The 24,601-nt window shown below is 42.7% G+C and overlaps 2 protein-coding genes across 4 annotated transcripts in view; both read right to left on the bottom strand.

The window, feature by feature from the left end:
* The window catches only part of LOC122420590 (zinc finger protein 665-like), a 161,995-nt gene that overhangs the window by 56,505 nt on the left and 80,889 nt on the right, over positions 1–24,601 (bottom strand). The gene's annotated exons all lie outside the window — the stretch shown is intronic.
* The window catches only part of LOC122420388 (zinc finger protein 665-like), a 34,929-nt gene that overhangs the window by 7,124 nt on the left and 3,204 nt on the right, over positions 1–24,601 (bottom strand). The window contains 4 exon segments of the mRNA XM_043435517.1: positions 2,167–2,293; positions 7,529–7,611; positions 12,546–12,801; positions 14,561–14,837. Coding sequence (XP_043291452.1) covers positions 2,167–2,293; positions 7,529–7,543 — 142 coding nt within the window. The 5' untranslated portion in view covers positions 7,544–7,611; positions 12,546–12,801; positions 14,561–14,837.

Genomic DNA, 24,601 nt, shown 5'->3' with positions numbered 1-24,601 from the left:
TTGTAAATTGCCGTGTAACTGAAAAACAACACTGTAAATTAACTATACCTAAAAAGTGGAGAAGGAAATGGCAACCCACTCCAGTCTTCTTGCCTGGAGAATCCCAGGGACAGAGGAGCCTGGTGGGCTGCCATCTGTGGGGTCGCAGAGTCGGACACGACTGACTCGACTTAGCAGCAGCAGCAGCAGCATACTTAAAAAGAATGGTTAAAACAAAAACAAAAACAGAAACACCTCTTGCGGAGATGTTCAAACGATGTTTCACAAGGGTGTAAAAGCTACTAAATCGCGGAGGCAGTCTATGAAACAAGACATGTTGACAAAACTGAATACCCACCAGCAAAAGAATTTACTTGGAACATTATCTTACACTAAAGACAAAAGTGAACTCAACATGGTTCAAAGACCTAAACCTAAGTCCCAAATGTATAAAACCCCTAGAAGTAAACATGCAGGAAATGTTACTGGAAACTGGACCCACAAATGATTTACCAGATATAACACCAAAAGCACAGGCCACAAAATAAAACCAGATATTAATAAAGTGAACTGTATCAAAATTATAAACTACTGTCCATTAAAGTGCAGTGAGTTTGAAAAGACAATCAACAGTAAAAGAGAAAATATGTGGAAATCATATATCTCATAGTAAATGAGTACAAATAATATACAAAGAATTTTAAGAGGGCCTGATCACCAGTTCCACTGTAGGGACCATTCCCCAATCAACCATCCAACGCTTTGCAAATACAAAACAGAAACACTAAGAGTAGCAAAGAAATTTGAACTCAATGATAAAATAAAAAAATACTTACAATGCACAGAACAACAGTGCAGCCAACAGGCTCATAGATATGAGAATGTGAACTGGGACAAAGTTGTCCTGGGATAAATTCCCATACCATTTACAGAGGCTAAAATATATGGTCCTTGATACACATGAACAACAGAGTCATGGTGCCCTTGTCAGAGTCTCCAAAGCCAGAAAATAACCTGGAAAGATGCGCCAGGCTCTCGTGATACTTTCTCTCTCATAATCCTGTAAGATACTGACTACTCTACTGGATAGCTTCAAGTGGTGACTTTGAACAGAGCAAGAAAATATTAATAGTGTCTCCATCACAGTTTTCTGTTACCTAGGAAATCCACTCCACAAAGACTCACCAGAGGCGGCCAATTAAACATAGGTGGATTATCACAGCAAGGAATCCAGATAAAATTTCAGACCCTCAGGAATATATTTCAAAGAAATTTAAGAAGTAAAATGATACAAAGCAAGCAGAATGTAACATTGGGAACAGTTGACAATCCCAGACTGGCTAGAGCAGTACAAGAGTAAAACTAATACAACAGGAAGGTCAGACATTACAGGATCTTGAGATGGGACCATGCGCTCGACCTACAGGTGGCAAGCTAAGAGCCCGCGAGATTCACATATGCTCCCCTTGTAGGATCTAGCATCAAAAAGACGATCTCTCTACCCACTCTTCTTACATCTTCCTAAGTAACAAACACAGAGGAGCCAATCAACCAGCATGTCCCACTCCTAAAAAGAAAGAAACAGCCCCTTTGAGATACTTTTTCTTTATACATTGTATCTTTGGCTATTTTTACATCACTCTCCACTGTCCAGAGCTTTTCTCCTGCTCCAATGTGGAGATAATATTCAGATCAGAAACATAAATTCTGAGACTCCCTTGGTGATCCTGTGCTTAAGACTCTGCACTTCTAATGCAGCGGGTGCAGGTTTGATCCTTAGTCAGGGAACTAAGATCCCACATGCAGAATGGTGCAGCCAAAAAAAGTAAACAAATAAGCAAAACAAAAAGAAATGGATATTCAGGGTAATCAGAAAAAAGAAATCTAAAGTGCTGTGCATTTTTCTAAACACTGAGCCAAAGGTCAAAGGTAGAAATTAGGAAATCGGGTTTTTTAGTGTTTTCTTTTAAGATTTGCCAGTGAGTTTTGTACATAATTAAGCTCTGGGACAACCTCACATGTGACATGAGACAGACACAGCATCTGAAGAGGGTCAGTTTAACCTTGTGAAGCTGTGTCATACCCGAGTCACCAGAACGCTCAGATGAAAGACATCAGGGCCTCCCAAGGGGCACACAGGGAAAATGCAGATACCCAAGGGCAGCTCTGGAAGCAAGTCATCCTCACCCACAGACAGCAGGTTCCTGTAGGTCTCCAGCATCACATCCCCGTACAAGGCCCTCTGAGCAGGGTCCAGGAATTCCCACTCCTCCTGAGTGAATTCAATGGCCACATCCTCAGAGGTTAGTTGTTCCTGCAATGAAACCAAGTGTCACCAAAAGGGCCATGAAAAGTTCTCATTTTCATGCAAAAAAGAAAGGGTAATAAGGGGTAAGAATGGACTTGGTTGAAGTATGTGTTCTAACAGATCCATGCAGGGGTATCTGGAGAAAATATGGATCTCTGATTTTAATTTCTTATGCTTTTTCATAAGACCTCATGCGATCCTCCAATTAATATGGATTTTTCATCATTGTTCAAAATCCATGAACTATATATAAATAAAACTCAACACTGTATTGGCTATACAGAAGTGTCAGATATTACGTTCTACCCAGTGAGTGCAATTCATTATCCAGATGAGGTACACCATGAGTGGTGTCTTCAGAGATGATGAAGTCCACAGCACTTTTAATGAAAAGGTCAAAATTTTCAGTTATGACGTTGAAAACAGCAGCAAGGAACAAAAGTGTCTGAAGGCTTCCTGTTGCTCTAAATTACTGTAGTGTTACTCTAAACATTAAATAAGTACTTTACAGGAAAGAACCTGTCATCAGTATAATAGCTCATTGAAGAACGATCTGTTCCCACCTTACAGAAGAAAAACCGTGTCACAGACACGCTGAGAAACTCGACTCAGATCAAAAGGTTAGAAATGTTACACGAAGCACCTGAACTCAGAGACGGGCTCAGCAACTGAAGCTTAAGCATCTAACAGTTAAGTAATATGGAGAACATTAAAAGTCCTTTGACACAGGGCTCCTAAAGAAAACTTGAAAGAAGTCCAAGGTGAGCCTCCTCCCTGCCCCTCTGTCTTCTCTGCAGGGGGAGCAGCTCTCAGGCCCCGGGCCTTCATCCCCTGAAAATGGACGCCTGCGCCGAATTCGTCTCCACCCCGTCCCTGATCGGGAGAACCTCCGCCTGCTGAGTGACCACTGTCCGCGGTGGTGAAGGACCGGAGACACTGACCGATGAGGGCCACGGCAGCGTGGCAGCCCCGGGTCCCGGACCATCTCACTCATTCCTAGCCGCAGCTTCCAAACCAGCGCCATTTCACGGGGCTCTGACACAGAAGCCAAGTGCCCTGGAGCTGGAGCGGCCAGAGCAGGGGAGGCTGGGTCCAGGGCTGGAGGTGGGACCGTGTGCGGGAGCGTCATCACTGCTACCCAGGAACCCTTCTCTGAAACAGCAGCTCGTCTGCGCCGTGGGCTTGGCCCTCTCAAAGGCCATGGGGCTCTTTGGCCTGATGGTGGTCTAGCTCATCTTCCTCACGACGTGAAGGAGCTGCTTCCACCTCCCACAGTTCTTTCTCCTGTGTCTGCCCTGTGTGTTCCCTTTCCTGTAACTCCCCAGGCAGCCTGGGGACAGTGGTGGGCTCAGGGTTTGACAGAAGGAAAGCAAATAAATATTGTATTAATGTGGAAAAAAAAAGTCCAAGGTGAACAATGTGGAATGGCATGAAAGGTCATTATAGACGTGGATACAGAAACACAACTGTTAGCAACTTACTACTTAAAACGCTAACAGGATTGTTTAGAAAATTTCAAGGCCACAGATTATACTGATAACATAATTTCAACTGAAAAAAAAGGTAATGTGTAGTTTTCAAATCATGATGTCTTCTATGTAAACCACAGACTTGCACATGCATGCATCTATATCTATAAAAAATTAACTGAAATGAGAGGATTCGTCTCTTGATGAATTTTGGACAATTTTATATCATCTTGTATTTTATTCACATGTATTTCAGCATCTTTCAGATGATAAAAATGTATACTTTGTACTCAGTTTAGTTTGTCAACAGGATTCTATACTAGGCTACCAAAAGAAAACTGGTAAAAACATTTTAAGAAAAGAGAATACTTGAACTCAATTTATAATAAAATTACCATATACAAAAATACAAATACAATTTTATTCATTTAAATTTACATAGCAAGGTATTAATAGAAGCCAAAGACTTTCTTTCCTTTTTTGTCCATTAATAAAACAGTCATTTGAAATTAGAAGAGTCATTAGATTATGATAAAAAAAATTATCACAAGAGTAAAGTAAAAAAACTTCTTGGAGAATAAAAATCATGGCACAAAGAATATGGAAAAAAATATAGTTATTAAGCAAGACTATCTCAAGAAACATCAGGATGGGAAGGAAACATTCAATACATTCCTTCTGAAATTACACTGGCATGAAAGGAGCTGTCCAGGGTGCCTGTCTTTCACCAGGATAGGATGCCCATGAGCAGGGGCCGCTAGAAGAAGTAACAGGAGGAAAAACACAGGGCAAGAGACACAGAGTTTGTCAGAGAGTTGAAACAGGTAGTACTCACTAACCTAAGGACATGGAAAGCTGAAAAGGGAAAGGATGGGAAAACACAGTCCATCCTAAGGAGAGCAGGGGAGACTGTTATATCAGACAAAATAAACTGAAGAAAAAACAAGTGCAATGAGATAAATATTGTATCATGATAAAATGGTCAATTTGCCAAAAAGCTGTAACAAGTAAATATATATATACATGTAACATTAGATATCTCAGAAAAATGAAGCAAACATTAAGGGAAAGGAAGACAGAAATAGTGGCACAGGAATAGTACAAGATTTCAACGCTCCAGTTGAACAGGCATGTACAGATCACAGGGCCCAACAAAAGTATGAAAACACATGCATCTCAAGGACACATAAAACATTCTCTATGAGAGACCACATGTTAGCTCAAAATTAACAATTTTAAGAGACTGATACTATAAAAGTGTCTTCCCTAACAACAATGAAATAAACACAAGTAAAAAAGAAAATTCCCTAAATGTGGACATTAAACAACTTCCTCTTACACTACCAATGGGTCTAAGAAAATATCACATGGAAAATCTTAAACAGATGGATGAAAACGAAAAGCCAACAGTACAAAATTTATAACACACAAAGAAGACTACTACAAGGAAAGTCTGACTGTTAAATGCTTACAGTAGAAAAGAGAAAAGACCTTAAATCTGAAATCTATTTTTAGACCTCCAGGAAGCAGAAAATGGGAAACAAACTAAACAGAGGTTTAGCAGAAGGAAATAGGTAAATAACGAAGATTAAACCAGAGATGAAATAGAAAATAGAAAAATGTAAACATCAACAAACTAAGAGTTGATGTTTTGAAAAACCTGGATAGGAAAACCCCCACCTAGACTAAGGAAAAGAGAAAAAAAGATTCGAACAACTAAAAACAGATATGAAACAGGAGTGATTACAACTGAGGTCAAAGAAAGTTTCTAAAGATAAGGAAGTACTATGACCAATATTGTCTATAAATGACAGAATATAGGAGATATTGCCAAATTCTCAGAAACATAAAAACTATTTTACTTATTAAGAAATTAAAAAATGGAGACTTCTGAAACTGAAAGTATTAGCCACTCAGTCGGTTCTGACACTTTGTGACCTCATGGACTGTAGCCCACAAGGCTCCTCTGTCCATGGAATTTCTCCAGACAATAATACTGGACCATTCCTTTCTCCAGGGAATCTTCCAACCCAGGGATAGAACCTGGGTCTCCTGCACTGCAGGCAGATTCTTTATGATTTGAGTCACTAGGGAAGCCCATTATAACTAGAGATTTAAAAAGTAGTCACAAACATCTAAGACAAATACAGGACCAAATTCTACCAAACATTTACAAAAGAATTACCACTAATCCTGCTAATTCTATGGAGCAAGCATGATTCTAATAGTTTGCTGATCTCCCAAAGACACAAGAAAGGAAAACTAGAAACCAATGCCCCTGACGAATACTCATGCAAAATTAAAATACTTGCAAACCAACTTGAACACGTATTAAAAAGATCTGGAGAAACAGACAGAGAGAACAGACGGAGGGGGGAGGGGAGGAAGGAGAGGGTGAGATGTATGGAGAGAGTAACTTGGAAACTTACGTCACCATATGTAAAGTAGAGAGCCAATGGGAATTTGCTGAATGACTCACGGAGCTCCAACAGGGGCTCTCTAACAACCTACAGGGGCGGGATAGGGAGGAAGATGGGAGGGAGGGGACATATGTATACCTGTGGCTGATTCACGTTGGTATTTGGCAGAAAACAACAACCTCTGTAAAGCAATTATCCTTCACTTAAAATAATTTAAATAAATAAATAAAAAGATCTGATACCATGACCAAGTGGATTTTATTCACATAAGGCGAGAAGTCAACATACAAAAATCAATATGACACAATACATTAACAGAATAAAGGGGAAAAAAACAGGATCATCTCCATGCAGAAAACACAATTTGACAAAAATTTGACAACCTTTCAAGATGGAACACTCAACAAGCTACAAACAATAAATTATAGCAACATCAACATAAGAAATGCCATTATGAAAAGAGCACAGCAATGGGGAAAGAATGAAAGCTTTTCCTCTGAGGTCCAGACGGCAAGGATGCACACTCTGCACTACAGTTCAACATAAGCAAATTGAAAAAGAAGTAAATTTATCTTCTTTCCCAAAAGACAAAGTTTCATAGGTAAAAAACATAAAGATTACAAAAGAAACATGCTATATCAAAAAAGATTCTTTAATAACCACACAAAGGATCAATCAACCAATTAACTCATTATCAAAACTGCCATGGCAATCTATGTAGAAGCAGAATAAAACATGGTGAAAGTCACAGAACTATTCAAAGAGCAAACAGCAAAACTCCTGAAGAAGGAAGATGGAGGTCTTTCCATTTCAAAACCTCTTACAAGGTAATAAGGTGATGTGGTGCTGGTATAAAAACAGACAAATAAACCAACTGAACAGAACACAGTACTCAGAAATAATACTTTGTGTATATGTAAGGTATATTTACAAGGATGTCAAGATACACAAAAGGGAAAGGACAGTCTCAACTGATCTGATTCCCAGATTTTACCAGCTATTGTGCATATTAATACCTGACTTCCATGGGCAGTTTCCTTACCCTGGTTGACAGAGCAGACAGCACATCCAGATGGGCCCTAAGCAATCCCTGCTGCCCAACAGCACTGAGACCCCATCTCCAACCCGTGGGTGAGAAGCCCTGCCTAGGACGGTGCCCAGGGGAACCTCCTCACAAGGGCCAGGTCACCGGGTCATGGGGACACGGGATCTAAGTGGAGACGACAGGCCCTGTGGGAAGGCCCCGGGTGAGTGTGCGTGTACAGGAGTCAGACAGGACACTCCAGAGTCAGACACGATTAGCGAGTCCAGAGAAGGGCATTTCAGGAAGGACAGACTGAATGTGACCTCACCTGAGAAAGAGCCATGCCTGACTCCTGTTCTGTCCTCTTCCTCAACTTCAGGGCTTCCTCAGGCAACACAAGTCTTCAGAGGTCTATCATAAAAGTGAAAACATGCTGTTTAATGCTTAGAGTCAACACATCCCCTTCCTGAGCCCCAACCACACACACAGGGAAGCCCTCACCATGAGGGACACACAGTCCCCTGTGGCCACTGTCTCAGGAGGGACTCAGGACAGGCAACTCCCACAGAGAGACCAACACAGGACTTTCCCACACTTTCCCTCGGATCACACTCCCCTCCTGGTGAGGACTCAGCACACAGCAGCTGGGGGCACCTCCGCTGACCAGGCATTCTCCTTCAGGTCACACAGCAGGCCCTGATCCATCCCCACTCAGAACAGAGCACCCCCTCCTCAGCCCAGATCTCAGCCCTCAGGAATGAGAGGACTCACAGTCCTGATGCTCAGTGAGGGATCCAGACTGGAATGAACTGGGGCATCTTAAACATTCTCGAGCTGTGGACCAACACAAACTACCTGAACGGGAATCTCGGGTCAGAGGGTACAAGACATGGGTATGCAAAATGCCTCATCAATGAAACGTGAAGCCTGGACTGAGCACCAATCAGAGGAGAAAAGCACCCCAACTTTCTTTTTCTTTCCCAGCCTTACTCAGGTGTAACTAACAAAAATGCTATAAATGTACTGTGTACAAAGTGACCATGTGAGAGATTCATACACTGAATAATTATTATAGTCAAGTAAGTTACAGTTCCACCAATGAGTACGCTGTATTATTTCTCTCTGGGAGAATTTCAAGTATATAGAAACACTACAGGCAGCATGCATTACCTCAGATCCCCAGAACTTACTTAGTTTACAACTGAAAATCTCTACTCTTTGACTAACAGTGTCCCATTTCCCCCTCCACCCAGCTCCTGGTAACAGCCTTATTATGCGATGGCTCTATGAGTTTGACAATTCTAGTTTCCACATACAGTAACTGTCCTCCTTTGTCAGGCTTATTTAACTTGGCATAATGTTCTCTAGGTTCATTCATTTTGGCATAAATACAGGATCCTTGATGTTTATATTTATATATAGAGAAAAAGTAGTTCATGAACATACAGTATTTAATAAATATTTCTACACCACAATTTTGTTACCTATTCTTTTGTTAAGAGACATCTGGCCTGTGTCTATGCCTTGGCTACTGCAAATTGTCACACTCATGAGACTGCAGACATATCCCTGAAAAACTGATCGCTTTTCCCTTGAATATCTGTCAGAAATGGGTTTGACAGACTGTAGGCCTCTTCTATGTTAATTTCTTAAGGAACTTCCATATTCTTTTCCAACACAGCAGTACCATTTACATTACCACCAACAGTGCAGTTAAGATTCTGTGTTTTCTGTACTGTGCCTCCGTGTTTACTTATTTTGGGAGGGACAGTAGTGGATAACAGAGAACCCGGCACTGGCCTGGCAGCAAGAAAGCTGCAGCTGCATCTTCTAAAGGATGAGCCTCCGGGCTGCAGATCACTGTGGCATCCCTGTCCTCTGATTCTCGCAGCCATCTTCCCCTGCGTCACAGGACTTTATGACTCTTCTCAGGTTGGGCCCAGAGAGCCCTACCGAGCAGGACCACCTTATAACAAGCATTCTGCGATCTTAACCTTAGTACTCCTAATTCCCCAGCGGGACTCTAACAAACTTACAAACTTTCATGGTCTCCAACACAGTGTCCACAGAGCCCATAATGAGCCTCAAACCCTCTAATACCAACACAAAGCATTTCAAGCCCTGCTAATTCATGCATGAGACAAAATACAAAAGAGGGCACCCAAGGATCCACAAATACAAGACACCATATTTTCATTTACAGTGAGTGAGCCAGGTCAAACACCGAAATCTCCAAAGACTGTGAAAAAGAGGGATGATTCCAATGATGCACAGGGCCCAGTGAGACCTCAGCATCTTCCAAGGAAACACTCCAGATTCTCCTGGCATCTTTCCAAATGCACATGAAACTTTCTTCACCAGCAACCCCAAGTACACAATGACACTAAAGTTGATACAAAACAATGACCTGAGATGTTCCCTGTTACTCTACGGTGCCTGCCTGCTAAAGAGCCAACAAAAGCCAGTGAGTGGAGTGGATGATGGGGGCACCTGCTAGAACCAGCCCAAACCCAAGGCTCCCAGCCTCCTGCACCCACAGGTGTCTGTGGCATCAGCCCAGGCCACAGTTCTAACAGTGGAAAAGACTTCTCTGGGCCCAATTCCACGTCTTTCATTGTTGCTCACGGGTGGTCATGAGTTATCCAATCAAACCTGTGCAGGCAAATCTCAGCCTCAGTATTGCTGTCCCAGGGAATATGAGCTAAAGCATTAGAACAGCTCAAACTATTCCATGTCGGTTCTCCAACAAACCCACTTCCAGGTTCTCCAGCCTGAACTGAGACATTCTTTTCCAACAGATCCACACACCCCTTGTCCCTGTAACTACACTTGGGATGGGCGCACGCTCCATTCACTGGGCTCACCTGGATGCCGCCAAGAACTGCCACAAGCCTCCAGCAGACCCCACCAGGCTCCCTCCGCTTTCCCCGTTTGTCCACCTCTCCTCCCTGCATGACTGGACTAAGCAAGACTAAAGCGCACAGGGGCCTTTGGCAAAGGGGATCACAAGAGGAGTGCACACGAGCTACCACCCAAAGGACACTCACATTCAGGATGAAAATCAAGAAACTGGCCCTCCTGGGAAAGTCGGCCACCACCTGGGGACATTATGGAGTCCAGGTACAAAGAAAGGGATTTGAGATGAAGAAATCTCAATTCAAGGGTCTCCAGGTCTATCTCCTATTCTCTCCATCCACACCTACTTGGAAGATATTCTAGCTCTTTGGGGGCGGGGCGGGGCCAACATCTCCTTCCTGCCCCGTTAGGTTTTGGCTTTCTGCTCATCCTCAGCGCTCTGAAATCACAATCGCTGACACTGAGCACATGAACTCCTAGATGGCAACGCTGCTGTCCACGATGATGACTGGTCCCTGGATGGAGAGAGCTTAGATCTGGGGGCTACAGAGGACTAAACACAGCAGACGAAACAGGGGGATATCTTAGCCCACTGCTTGAGGACACCAGTTCTGTAGGGCTTTTCAGGACTTCCTATATTTCTTGGCTCTTCTTTTGAGTAATTAAGTAGTCACATGGGGTAAAGATCAATTACAGCTGAAGTGTCTAGAACATGGGAAACATCTTCATCACCTGCCCTGTTCTCTTGGTCTTCCCTGAGGATTATTCAGCCCAACCCATAGTCCTGTCATCTAAAGACATTTCCAGGATCAGGTACTGCAACCACGCTGGGAAGAAGAGGAACACTATGAGCCCTAAAAAGAGGGGAACCAGGAAGGACTCAAAATAACCCATGAAGAAGGGCAAGAATCTCTGCTGATGGCAACTGATACAGAGGCAATAAACCTGGGGAACATGAGAGAGACTCTTAGGAGGGGATGGGGAGACCTCTGAGCCTAGACTTGAAGGGTGACAAAGGGCCTGAGCCAGGGTGACTTGAAGGTGAGAAACTACCATGTCAGACAGAAATGGTTTTGGTATTTGGAAACAGAGAAAAGGTAAATGAGACCACGACAGGCTTAACCATGAGCAAAAGGTCAGCTCTCAGGATGAGGCTGGAGACACTGACAGGGCCCTGAGCTTGACAGAGGGCTGTGGGGCCACAGCGAGGAGTCAAGCTTTAGTCCCAAGAACAAATGAAGGCCAGCCGAGGTCTGAATGTCAGGACATGAAAAAAATCTCCCTTCAGATTTAACCTTATTCATAGAAGTCATCTGATTCTAAGCCTGTGATCCTGCCTACATCCTACAGTTTTCCTTTTCGTTTTTCATTCAGGGAGGACTGGGATCTAATAAAATTCTAATTACCACCAGATACTCCCTCCAAACCAGAACTGCCACACACAGACACACAGCCACTTTGGCTAATCATTTCAGGGGTCAGTGCTTCTCACGCTCAGAGTTTCCGGTCTAGTCTCTCATCTCCATGTTACAAGTGGGCTCCCTCAGGCCCAGAGAGATGCTCTTTATGAGAAGGTCTGAGCTGAGTGAAGAGAACCGGGTATAACTGAATAATGAAACGGGAGGGTGAAGGGCAAGCGGGCCAGGTTTGTCCTTATTGCCCATTCCATTTAACACCAGGAACATCTGTCATGTATCTAAGCAAAAGAAATTTTTCTTTCAAGATTGGGTCAAACTGATACCAAGCAGGTAATTCTTTATTATAAGATTGCAGTAAAATATTTTAAAAATACAGAATTGCACATATCTATCCACTGGTACAAGAAACATTCTAAGAGGTCAGCTTAGAAATAGGATCTGAGCAATCTTTTTCATCATGAATAGAGAGGCTCTGTTGGAAGGTTCCAGGTCAAACCAGCCCATCCTTCCTCATTTGCGCAGCAGTCAAAAAGGTACCCAGGTCACCTACCTACGCGGGGTGAGGGGACAGGCTGACAGGAAAGGGGGGCCCTGCGGGGCACAAGCAGAGGCCTAGGAGATGCGAGGACAGAGGAGCTGCGAGGGAAGGGGTCTCAGGAGCGGGTCGGGCTCTCCTGAATCCCAGGACTGGGGAGAGGGCGCGGGCTCTCCGGGAGCGGGGGCGACTGGCTCTGCCTCCAGCGGTAGGGAAGGCGACGCGGCGGGGAGGGGCGCAACTCCAACTCCTAAGAGAGGGCTTTACCTGGCGAGGCCAGAGGTAAAAAACGGTTTTAAGGAGGAAAATGTCGCTGGAGGCAGTGTCTACGTGTTTTGACCAGGGCCAAAACCGCCTCAGAAACACTTAAAACCCAAACGAAAACCCTGGGCCGAAACGGCAGCGGCAGCGTTTATTCCGGGCCAAGCACCGGATGCCAGGGTTTTCAGGTCGCTGAGAATTCCCATACCCTGAGGACGAGTCAGCCGGCGTTGGGGGGGGCGGGGGGGTGGCGCGGAACGGGCCTGCAAACTTACCCTAGAAGGAAACCTTAGGCGCCGCTCGGGGACCTCGGCTCTGCGCTCTCCAACTTCCGGCCCGTGTGAAATCGCTTTTGGTATTAGAGCCGCGGACTCAATGAACATGAGGTTGAGCAAGCTCTGGGAGATGGTGAAGGACAGGGAAGTCTGGCATGCTGCCGTCCATGGGGTTGCAAAGAGTCGGACATGACTGTCCAAGTGAACGACAACAGCGTTCTCTCAAATGTGGGTAACAAAGTCTGAAAAATACAGTCTTCCGAAGATTTGGGATTTGTGGATGAACTCCATACCCCCATCAAAACATGGGATCTAATCAACATTTTCAGAACATTCAAAAACAGCAGATTACACGTTATTTTCAAAAACACATGTCAAGATCTATCTATCTTAGCAATATCTTCTTAGATGCACTTCTGTAGCCAACTCTCACACTTAGGTTTGTTTCAGAGCAGGCTGTTTAATATGAAATCTCGAAGGCATTCATTTCCTCATAGCTGAGTCAAAATCCTCAACATGATCAGAAGCTCCCATCACTAGGACTTGGCACCTGGGATCTGTATCCAGTCCATCACAAAGACTCATAAACTGAGCTTTCATCATGGCTAGGCTTCATGGTCAGAAACTGAACATTTTCATGATCAGATTGCTCAAGTCCTAATCCCTGAACTCAATGTAAAGGTTTTCCCACACTTATTGCATTTGGGATGTGTGGCTCCAGGATGTTCCCCAACTTGTGATCTTTGGGTAAAAGCCTTGCGACACATTTTACATCTGTGTGCTTTCTCTTCACGATAAATATTCTGCCATCTAGTGATAAAGGAACAATAACATGAAGCTTCGCCATATCCACCGCAATTTAAATCATGAAGTATTTGGTAAATCTAATGCACAACCTAAAAGCTATTCAAACTTCAGTACATTAGTACTGTTTGGTGCAGTACAAACAACTTGACTACTGGTGCAAGGGGGACCAATGAGAAAAGGTTGCTCACATTCCTGGCACTGGTGATGAACTCTTTTAGAATGAGTAGATTTTCAACGGCCTGACCACATTAATATCATCTGTGCTCGATCCAGTGTGAATATTCTCATGAAGCATAAGATGTGAACCACTGCTGAAAGCACTGCAACCTCAATTGTATTTTCAAGGGCTCTCACCTCTGTACATCATCTGATGGCAAATTAGGCTTGAAAGTACACTGAAGAATTTATCACACTCATTACATCTCTAATGTTTCTTTCCATTAGAAAAGACCCTGACGCTGGGAAAGATCAAAGGCAGGTGGAAAAGAGGATGAGATGGTTGGATGTCACCACGGACTCAATGGACAGGAGTTTGAGCAAGTCCTGGAGATGGTGAAGGGCAGGGAACCCGGCCTACTGCAGTCCATAGGGTTGCCAAGAGTCCGAGAGGACTGAGCGACTTGACGGCGACCCACTCCAGTATTCTTGCCTGGGAAATCCCACGGACACAGGAGCCTGGCAGGCTACAGTCCGTGGGGAGCTCAAAGACATCTGACTGAGCACTGCGAACATTTTATATTTCTTTTTGATTCTAATGCTCATACAACTAACCAGCATCACTGAAAATAACCTCCTGAAATGAAGAGTCAATTTACTACCATGGTCATATAAAACAGAAAGGACAGTAATACGCCTCCCTAACACTGGAGAACGAACTCCAGCTCCAGCACCAGTCCCAAAGCTGAAATTCTGAACTAGTTTCTGAACACATGATTTGATAGTTATAAAATTATCAAGTGCCACGTCAAAATTAAAATGACCTTTTCCTTATAAATTACTACATATTTCGTGCACTGTATGTGTTACCTCAGGATCTTACCTCGAGAGGAAATCAGACCCTGGGCCTCTCACAGCAACAACCGAATTTATTTCGGCTAGAGGAAGGGGTCGGGGAATAGAGTGGTGCGAAGTGACTGGAGACCACGGATAGGGAGGAGAGGGGACCCCACAGGCGCAGCTTAACAACAAAAACAAAAACAAACAAGTACCTCAGGTTCCCAATGGTCGGCCGCACCTACCAAGTCTCGGCTTCGGGAATTTGCTGCAGAATGGCTTGCATCTAAGCGGAGACCGGAAACTCCTCAGCCACTGGTACCAGAACAGGGAGGGGCGGGGCGTAGGACACACGCCTGCGCCTGGGCGTGTGAGGGGCGGGGCCGAGCGGACACCTGCTGTGTTCTTCCTATGGTTCCCAGGTATCTTGTCAGGGTTTAGAAGTACCTGAGGGTCTTTCCCGTCTTGTGTTCCATCATTGATTCCTCATAACTGTAACAGTTTTAAAGTAAAAACTTAATATTCTGTGGGATAATTGCGTTGGAAAGTCTGGGAAATGAAACCTGGTGTGGTGGCCGGGCTGGCGGTGGGGGGGGGTGGGGGGGGGTGGGTGGGGGTTGATGTGCGGTGGTGGCTGGACCCAGAAATATTCCTCCAATTAGAATTAATTTAAGCAGTTTAAGTAAACAAGAACTGGCTTTGTGTAGGGGTGACAAGCTGGAATGTGAAACACACAGCTCTTAGTAACACCTCATAGTAACTCCTGTAAAGAGGAAAATATCTTGACATTCCACTTCTTCAAAGATCAACCTCATTAGTCACTGTAGCGGCCCAACGACAATGCACCCTGAGGGGAATGCAGGCTGGAGAAAAACAGGTACCGTTCTGAGCTTCAGACATAGTAGCCTTGGTAAATCAGCAACAGCCTCTTGGGCCCATCCTCCTCCTCAGGAAGTCCAGGTAAGTTTAGGCGAGTCTCTCCTGGTTTTCAGATCTCCCAGTTATGCGGTGATGACCCCAAATTTTATTTGGCAGGGTATTAATGGTTAAAAGACACAGGAGGATCCTGGCTGAAAGACAGTGGGATTTGCTCAGTTGAAAGCCACTCAATGACACTTCCCTGGTGGTCCAGTGATAAAGAATCCACCATGCCAATGCCTGGGACACAGGTTTGATCCCTGGTCTGGGAGGATACCATGTGCCTTGGAGCAACTAAGCCCGAGCAATACAAGTACTGAGCGGGTGCTCCAAAGCTTATGCTCTGCAACAAGAGTAGCTACAGCATTGAGAAGCCAGCGCAGCAATTAGTGGTTCCTGCTTGCTGCAACTAGAGAAAGCCCACGTGCAGCAAAAAAGGCTCAGCACAGCCTAAAGAAAAAAAAAGACATTGAGTGATCTGGGCAGACCAAGACAAGGAGATTCAGAATGCCAGTCTCCGACCAAACACCAGCCACGTTTCTGTATTTTATGTACAGAATTTATAGCCCCTGCTCGACACAAGGAGAGAAAAGCCTGGGGCACAGTGAAGACCCAGCACAGCCAAAAATAAAACTTAAAAGTTATTAAAGAAGAGAGAAAATATTTCCTGTAATGAGAACTGCGTTCTTCTTTATAGAAACTGTTTCTGTTCCATACTTATGATGAAGTAGCTTCAAATGCTTTTGAGAAAAACTTGTTTACATCATAATATACAAGTGAATACTTCCTCAACATAATGGAATGTCAAAAATTACTAGATCATTTGATGGTAATTAGGCAGTTTTAATTTTTGTTTAAAAATTATATATCCTCTCTTTTCTTTGCTGTCTGTTTCCAAAAGCTCTGTCAGATGTGGACAACAAAGGAGACTACAAAATAACATCTTGAGAAGACATTCCAACTTATTTTCACCAAAATTATCACCAACTTTGCACTATTTATAAATATTTCTATGTATATAACTGAGTGAACTCAAGTCCTAAAGGAACTTTCTTCATGTTTATAGGGCAGCTACTGTGTTCCCTGTCATTGTCTTATGTGCATTTTCACATGACAAAAGTCTCAAAATAACCCACTGCCTTATGTATTTGTTAGTGGAAGGCAGAGCAGAAATGTAAATTAAACTTTAAATCTCGGTCACAACATGTGGACAGAAAAAAGAACGCTAAGGAAAAACTTGAAAAAACAAAAGAAATAGGGTAGCATGATTTGAGAGAATCGCATTGAAACATATCTATTACCATATGCAAAATAGATAGCCAGTGGGAGTCTGATATGTGACTGCGCATCCAGAGCCACTGCTCTGTGACAGCTTGGAGGGATAGCGTGGGGGAGGAGGGAGGGGACACACGAATGCCTATGGCCGATTCATGCTGAGGTATGGCAAACACCATCACAAAATTAAAAACTCAACAAAAAGGAAATTCTACTATAGCTGACAAGGAACTATGGAGCACACTTATTAATTTTCTAATGTTACATCAACATTTTAATATCCTTTGGAAAACTGGACTTCTATTTAGTATTTATTAATACTAAATATTTCCAAACATTACTGTTCATTAGGCTAGCGTAAAAATGTCTTAGGCAACAGATAGTAAATAGTAATTTTTTTGTTTAGTAAAACAGATAAATAGTAATTTACTACCATCTTCAACAACCATGTAGAACAATGGAACACATCTGTACAGCAGGAAAAGGAATTAACAAATTGATATCATGAGTAAACATTCAGTGTTTTGTTAAACAGTCTCACTGGTTTTTCCGATGTTTGACTATTGATACCTTTAGACTTTAAAACCAACCGCTTTCTATGATGCCTATCTGGGCAGGCTGAGAAATTCCCATCAGGTTGGAAGTCTATAGTGCTCCAACTAGAAAGGTTCATCAGTTAACAAACATTCTCATAACATATCATCTGTTCCAGTATCCAGACCAAACTTTGGGTTTGGTTCCATCTTGTGCTTTCGGTGACTTCAAAGTAACAAGAACAAAAATGTTGGGGATCGAATGTATGAAATTTCCAGTTTATCAAACAAACAAAAAATGCCACCATGTAGTGTGCATTCCCAATTATTTCTGGGACTTCCCTGGTGACTCAGTGATAAGGATTCGGCCTGCCAATGCAGGAGACGAGGGCTCAATGCCTGGTCCAGAAATTCCCACATGCTGTGGAGCCACAGCATGAAATGACGACTCACTTAAGTATTCTTTCTTGGGAAATCCCATGAACATAAGAGCCAGATGGGCTACAGTCTATGGGATGCAAAGAGTCAGACACAATTGAGCACACACACATGCACGTGGCTAAGTGGTTAGCACAGAAAGTAAAAAGAAGTCCAATCAGGAAACTATTTTTACATCTCAAGGAAGGAGAAAGAGAACAAGCTAAATACAGCTTTGGCAGAACAAAAGAGTTAAAATAAGAAAGATTCAGATCCTGCACACCCACTCCTGGGCATTTATCTGAAGAAAACCATAATTCAAAAAGACAGTGCACCCTAGTGTTCACTGCAGCACTATTTACAATAGGCAAGGCATGGAAACAATCTAAATGCCCAGCAACAGAGGAAAAGATAAAGAAGATGTGGTACATATTTACAAGAATATCAGTCGTGTCCGACTCTTTGCGATCCCACAGACTATAAAGTCCATGAAATTCTCCAGGCCAGAATACTGGAGTGGGTAGCCTTTCCCTTCTCCACGGGATCTTCTGAACCCAGGGATCAAACCCAGGTCTCTTGCATTGCAGGCAGACTGTTTACCAACTGAGCTATCAGGGAAGCCGGAATGAAACATTAACTCCTGCATAAAAAAAGAAAGAAAGAATGCCATTTGCAGGTACATGCATGGAACTAGAGATTATCATGTTATGACAAACCTAGACAGCATATTGAAAAGCAGAGACACTACTTTGCCAACAAAGGTCTGTCTAATCAAGGTTATGGTTTTTCCAGTGGTCATGTATGGATGTGAGAGTTGGACTATAAAGAAAGCTGAGCGCCAAAGAATTGATGCTTTTGATCGGGTAGAGAGGGAGGTGGGAGGGGGGATCAGGATGGGGAATACATGTAAATCCATGGCTAATTCATGTCAATGTATGACAAAAACCACTACAATATTGTAAAGTAATTAGCCTCCAACCAATAAAAATAAATGAAAAAAAAAAAAAAAAAAAGAATTGATGCTTTTGAACTGTGATGTTGGAAAAGACTCTTGAAAGTCCTTTGGACTGCAGGGAGATCCAACCAGTCCATCCTAAAGGAGATCAGTCCTGGGTGTTCATTGGAGGGACTGATGTTGAAGCTGAAACTCCAATACTTTGGCCACCTGATGCAAAGAGCTGACTCACTGGAAAAGACCCTGATGCTGGAAAGGATTGAGGGCAGGAGGAGAAGGGGACAACAGAGGATGAGATGGTTAGATGGCATCATCAACTCGATGGACATGGGTTTGGGTGGACTCCGGGAGTTGGTGATGGACAGGGAGGCCTGGCGTGCTGCAGTTCATGGGGTCGCAGAGTTGGACATGACTGAGTGAATGAACTGAACTGAACTGAACTGAACACCTAATGAAGTCAACCCCTTCATCTAACTGATTGCTTTTCAGAGACCATCATGAAATACCTGTAAGAAAGCTATAAAACAAAACACTTTTGAAACTTCTGCAGGAAAAGTCATAAATAGTAAAGTCATCTTCTTAAGAAAGCTCAAATAATTAAATATATATATATATCACATTTATATGGTTTCTCTCCAGTATGAATTCTCCAATGAACTACAAGATCTGCACTTTGACTAAAGGTCTTGCCACATATATCACATTTATATGGTTTCTCTCCAGTAGATAGACAGAGTGTCTGATGAACTATGGATGGAGGTTCGTGACACTGCACAGGAATCAAGACTATCCCCAAGAAAAATAAATGCAAAAAAGCAAAATGACTGTCTGAGGAGGGCTTACAAACAGCTGTGAAAAGAAGGGAAGCAAAAAGTAAAGGAGAAAAGGAAGATATACCCACTTGAATGCAGAGTTCCAAACAATAGCAAGGAGAGAGAATAAAGTCTTCCTCAGTGATCAATGCAAAGAAATAGAGGAAAAGAATAGAATGGGAAGGACTAGAGATCTCTTCAAGAAAATTAAGAGATATCAAGGGAACATTTCATGCAAAGATGCGCTCAATAAAGGACAGAAATGGTAGGGACCTAACAGAAACAGAAGATATTAAGAGGTGGCAAGAATACACAGAACTGTACAAAAAAGATCTTCACGACCCAGATAATCATGATGGTGTGATCACTCACCTAGAGCCAGACATCCTGGAATGTGAAGTCAAGTGTCACTATGAACAAAGCTAGTGGAGGTGATGGAATTCCAGTTGAGCTATTTCAAATCCTGAAAGATGATGCTGTGAAACTGCGGCACTCTATATGCCAGCAAATTTGGAAAACTCAGCAGTGGCCACAGGACTGGAAAAGGTCAGTTTTCATTCCAATTGCAAAGAATGATCAAACTACCGCACAACTGCACTCATCTCACATGCTAGTAAAGTAATGCTTAAATTTCTCCAAGCCAGGCTTCAGAAATACGTGAACTGTGAACTTCCAGGTGTTCAAGCTGGTTTTAGAAAAGGCAGGGTGTCGGGAGCCGCCGGGGTGCGCCCAAACCGTGACAAGGTCACTGAACCAGAGAGAAACCTGCAAGGCAGCTCTTCCTCACACGGGGCTGCCCCGGGGGCCCAATATGTCCCCTCAGGAGCCACCGGGACGAGAAAGGAATCTGCAAGGCAGCTCTTCCCCTCGAGGTTGTCCCGGGGGCCCAGTATGTCCCTTTCTTCATCTTACTGTTGTTGGGCTTTCATTTTTGGAAATATTATAGTAATAAGGCCTCGCTGGAAAAGTCCAAGCCTATTTGGAAATGCTCATGATTGCTCCGGCCTAGGACACGGAGCAAAACACCAAAAACACGAGTTTTTGACCATAAACATCAGGTCAAAAAGGAAAAGGCCACAGGCATAGTTTGGCTGCTTGCTTAAAGGATTACAATGTTCTAGAATAGAAAAGAGTAGAGGCATTTAGGTTTAGGAGTAGATATACTGCTTCAGTTTACTTGCTCCTTGGTTGACAGGGTTTTCATTATTGCTATTTCCTTGCTGCTATTTGTCCATTGTTTCCCTTTCTTTAAACAACATGGGATATTATGGGTATTTTTGTAGAATTAGAAAATGGGGTACATAGGATTTCAATAGAAGATTAATATTAACCAGCTTCACTGCCATTTTCTCACTATTAATAGAGGTGTTTTGCTGCTTTAGAGGTATTTTTGTTGTTTAATAGTTAATCATTGTAAATTGAGGTTTTGTGGTTTCAGGTAAAGAAAAATATCAGGGTTTTCACATGGTACTGTTCTCAGAAATGTCAAACATATTTTTGTAGCCCTTCCCATGTATTGTTTTATTGTCTAAAGAATTCACACTATACCTGAAATTTGTGGAACACTGTTTTTGTCAGAGTGAAAATGTTAGGCCATTGAGGCAAGAAGACTGAAGTACAGGACATTTTAGGAAAAAACCCTGTAATCAGAAAAGTTCCAGATGAATGCATAGGGGAAAAACATGGGGAAAAAATATTGACGGTAGCACAAACCAATATCTGATGTAATATGTGGTGACTTAAGGGGGAGGTAACATTCATTCTATAAAAACTGAGCTGTCCTAAAAAAAAAAAAAAAAAAAAAAAAAAGCTACCTCTTCCAGGGAACCTTCTGTGTGTGTCTGTCTTCTTTCTCGCTGATGCCACTCATCCCTTGGGTATTCCTGGACCCGCTGGGGCTGGACCCAACAGCAGAGGAACCAGAGATCAAATTGCCAACATCCGCTGAATAGTCGAAAAAGCAAGAGAGTTCCAGAAAAACATCTATTTCTGCTTTATTGACTATGCCAAAGCCTTTGACGGTGTGGATCACAATAAAGTGTGGAAAATTCTGAAAGAGATGGGAGTATCAGACTACTTGACCTGCCTCTTGAGAAACCTGTATGAAGGTCAGGAAGCAACAGTTAGAACTGGACATGGAACAACAGACTGGTTCCAAATAGGAAAAGGAGTACAAGGCTGTATATTGTCACCCTGCTCACTTAACTTATATGCAGAGTACATCATAAGAAACTCTGGGCTGGAGGAAGCACAAGCTGGACTCAAGATTGCGGGAGAAATATCAATAATCTCAGATATGCAGATGATACCACCCTTATGGCAGAAAGTGAAGAAGAAATAAAGAGCCTCTTGATGAAAGTGAAAGAGGAGAGTGAAAAAGTTGGTTTAAAGCTCAACATTCAGAAAACTAAGATCATGGCATCTGGTCCCATCACTTTATGGCAAATAGATGTGGAACCAGTGGAAACAGTGGCTGACTTCATTTTTCTGGGCTCCAAAACCACTGCAGATGGTGACTGCAGCAATGAAATTAAAAGATGCTTGCTCCTTGGAAGAAAAGTTATGACCAATCTAGACAGCATATTAAAAAGCAGAGACATTACTTTGCCAACAAAGGTTCGTCTGGTCAAGGCCATGGTTTTTCCAGTGATCAGGTATGGATGTGAGAGTTGGACTATAAAGAAAGCTGAGCGCCAAAGAATTGATGCTCGCGAACTGTGGTGTTGAAGAAGACTGTTCAGAGTCCCTTGGACTGCAAGGAGATCCACCCAGTCCATCCTAAAAGAGATCAGTCCTGGGTGTTCATTGGAGGGACTGATGTTGAAGCTGAAACTCCAATACTTTGGCCACCTGATGTGAAGAGCTGACTCATCTGAAAAGACCCTGATGCTGGGAAAGACTGAGGGCAGGAGAAGGGGATGACAGAGGATGAGATGGTTGGATAGCATCACCCATTCGACGGACATGGGTTTGGGTGGACTTCAGGAGGTGGTGATGGACAGGGAGGCCTGGCGTTCAGCGGTTCATGGGGTCACAAAGAGTCAGACACGACTAAGTGACTGAACTGAACTGAACTCCAGTATGAATTCTCTGATGATCTGTAAGATGTGCATTTTGACTAAAGGCTTTGCCACATACATCACATTTATACGGTTTCTCTCCAGCATGAACTCCCAGATGAATTCTAAGGTGTGCGTTTTGAGTAAAGTACCGGTCACACACATCACATTTATATGGTTTCTCTCCAGTGTGAATTCTCCAACGAACCGTAAGATAAAACCTGTAACAGAAGGCTTTGCCACATAAATTACATTTATATGATTTCTTTCCTGTATGAACTGCTTGATGGTTGGTTAGAGCTGAACATGCATTGAAATCTTGGTCACATTCATTACATTTGTAAGTTTTCTCTCTAGTATGAATTCTCTGAAGAATTCCAAGGCTTGCATTTTGAGTAAAGCATTGGCCACAAATATCCCACTTATATGGTTTCTCTCCAGTATGAATTCTCTGATGAACTAGAAAGTTTGTGGTCTGAATACAGGCCTTGCCACACACATCACATTTATATGGTTTCTCTCCACTATGAATTCTCTGATGAACTGCAAGGTATGCATTTTGACTAAAGGCCTTGTCACATATATCACAATTATATGATGTCTCTACAGTATGAACTCCCCGATGAATTCCAAGGTGTGCATTTTTAGTAAAGCACGAGCAACATGCATCATATTTACATGGTTTCTCTCCAGTATGAATTCTCCAATGAACTGTAAAATAAGATCTGTAACTAAAGGCTTTGCCACATACATTTAAAAGGTTTCTCTCCTATATGTCTTAACTGCTTGATGGTCAGTTAAGACTACACGTGCACTAAAAGCTTTACCACACTCATTACATTTCTATGGTTTCTCTCCATTATGTATTGATGAATTATAAGGCCCAACTCCAACTGAAGACTTTGCCACACTTCTTCCATTTGTAAGGTTTCTTTCCGGTATGAATTCCCTGATGAATTCCAAGGTGTGAATATTGATTAAAGCATTAAAGACAGAAAGAACAATACTTCACAAATTCATTCACTCTCTGCCTTCTTCTGAATGCATAAGGAATAGTACTAAATGCAAATACCTATTACTTTTAAAGAACTACTAAACCAAGACCGTAGGGGTAGAAAATAGGAAATTGGGTATTTCAAAAGGTTGAAATCAACTTTATAAATACTTAAGCTCTGGAAAAACTCCTTGTGTATCATGTAGTGGGCAAATCACCTGAAGAAAGGACAAGTTTAAATTCCTAATGCCAATCATGAGGCTTTTCATGTCTGAGTCAACAGGGCTTTGACCTCAGTCACGAAAAACAGGCTACCAAGAGGCATACAGAGAAAATGCAGAGACACACCCCTAGGGCAGATCCCAAACTTCAGAGGTAAGTTATCCTTACCCACAGAGAGCACATTTCTGAGGGTCTCCATCATCACATCCCTGTACAAGGCCCCCTGAACAGGGTACAGGCATTCCCATTCCTCAGGAGTGAATCTGATGGCCACATCCTTGAAGGTCAACTGTCCCTGATATGAAAATACATTTCACCAATAGGCCCTGAGCAGAGTTTTTATTTTCACACAAAAGGAGAAATGGAAAAAGTGGTAAGGATCATTTCAGTAGAAATAATATTCTGATAAATCCATGGAAAGCTATTTGGAGCAAATTCTTGATCTCTAATTGCCTACATTAAACATTGTTTCCGAAATAAATAATGAATCAAAATTAGTAAAGTTGGGACTTTCCTGGTGATCCAGTGCTTAAGACCCTGCATTTCTACTGCAGGGGTTTTAGGTTCAATTCCTCCTCAGGAACTAAGATCCTACAAGATGCAACTTGCAACCAAGAAGAAAAGACAAAAAATATTAGTAAACTTGATTTCATGGTTAAATAGACAATGGAAAGAATAAAAAAAAAATGGAAAGAATTAAAAAAAGAAAAAAAAAAAAGAAACTGAAAAAGAAGAAAAAAGATAAAACAATGATACGAAACACCATCTAGTCCTGTGATCTCTTTCTGAACTTTCCATTCCATTCCCAAACACTTAAGATTTCAAGGAGGTACTCATTTAGTTTTAAATGTACTATAAAAAGTCAGAACTGATTTCTACTCATTGGCCTCTGTTGCAGATTTTATCGTGTACTGTACATGTTAATACCTGAGGTCCACGTACCGCTTCTTTACCCTGGTTGACAGAGAGCAGACAGTGCATCCAGATGGGCCCTAAACAGTCCCTGCTGCCCAACAGCACTGAGACCCCGTCTCCAACCCCTGGGTGAGAAGCCCTGCCCAGGATGGTGCC

This window comes from Cervus canadensis, chromosome 18 (assembly GCF_019320065.1).
Source record: "Cervus canadensis isolate Bull #8, Minnesota chromosome 18, ASM1932006v1, whole genome shotgun sequence".
NCBI lineage: Eukaryota > Metazoa > Chordata > Mammalia > Artiodactyla > Cervidae > Cervus > Cervus canadensis.
The sequence above is the reverse complement of the archived record's forward strand: the minus strand, read 5'-3'. Positions and strand labels throughout refer to the sequence as shown.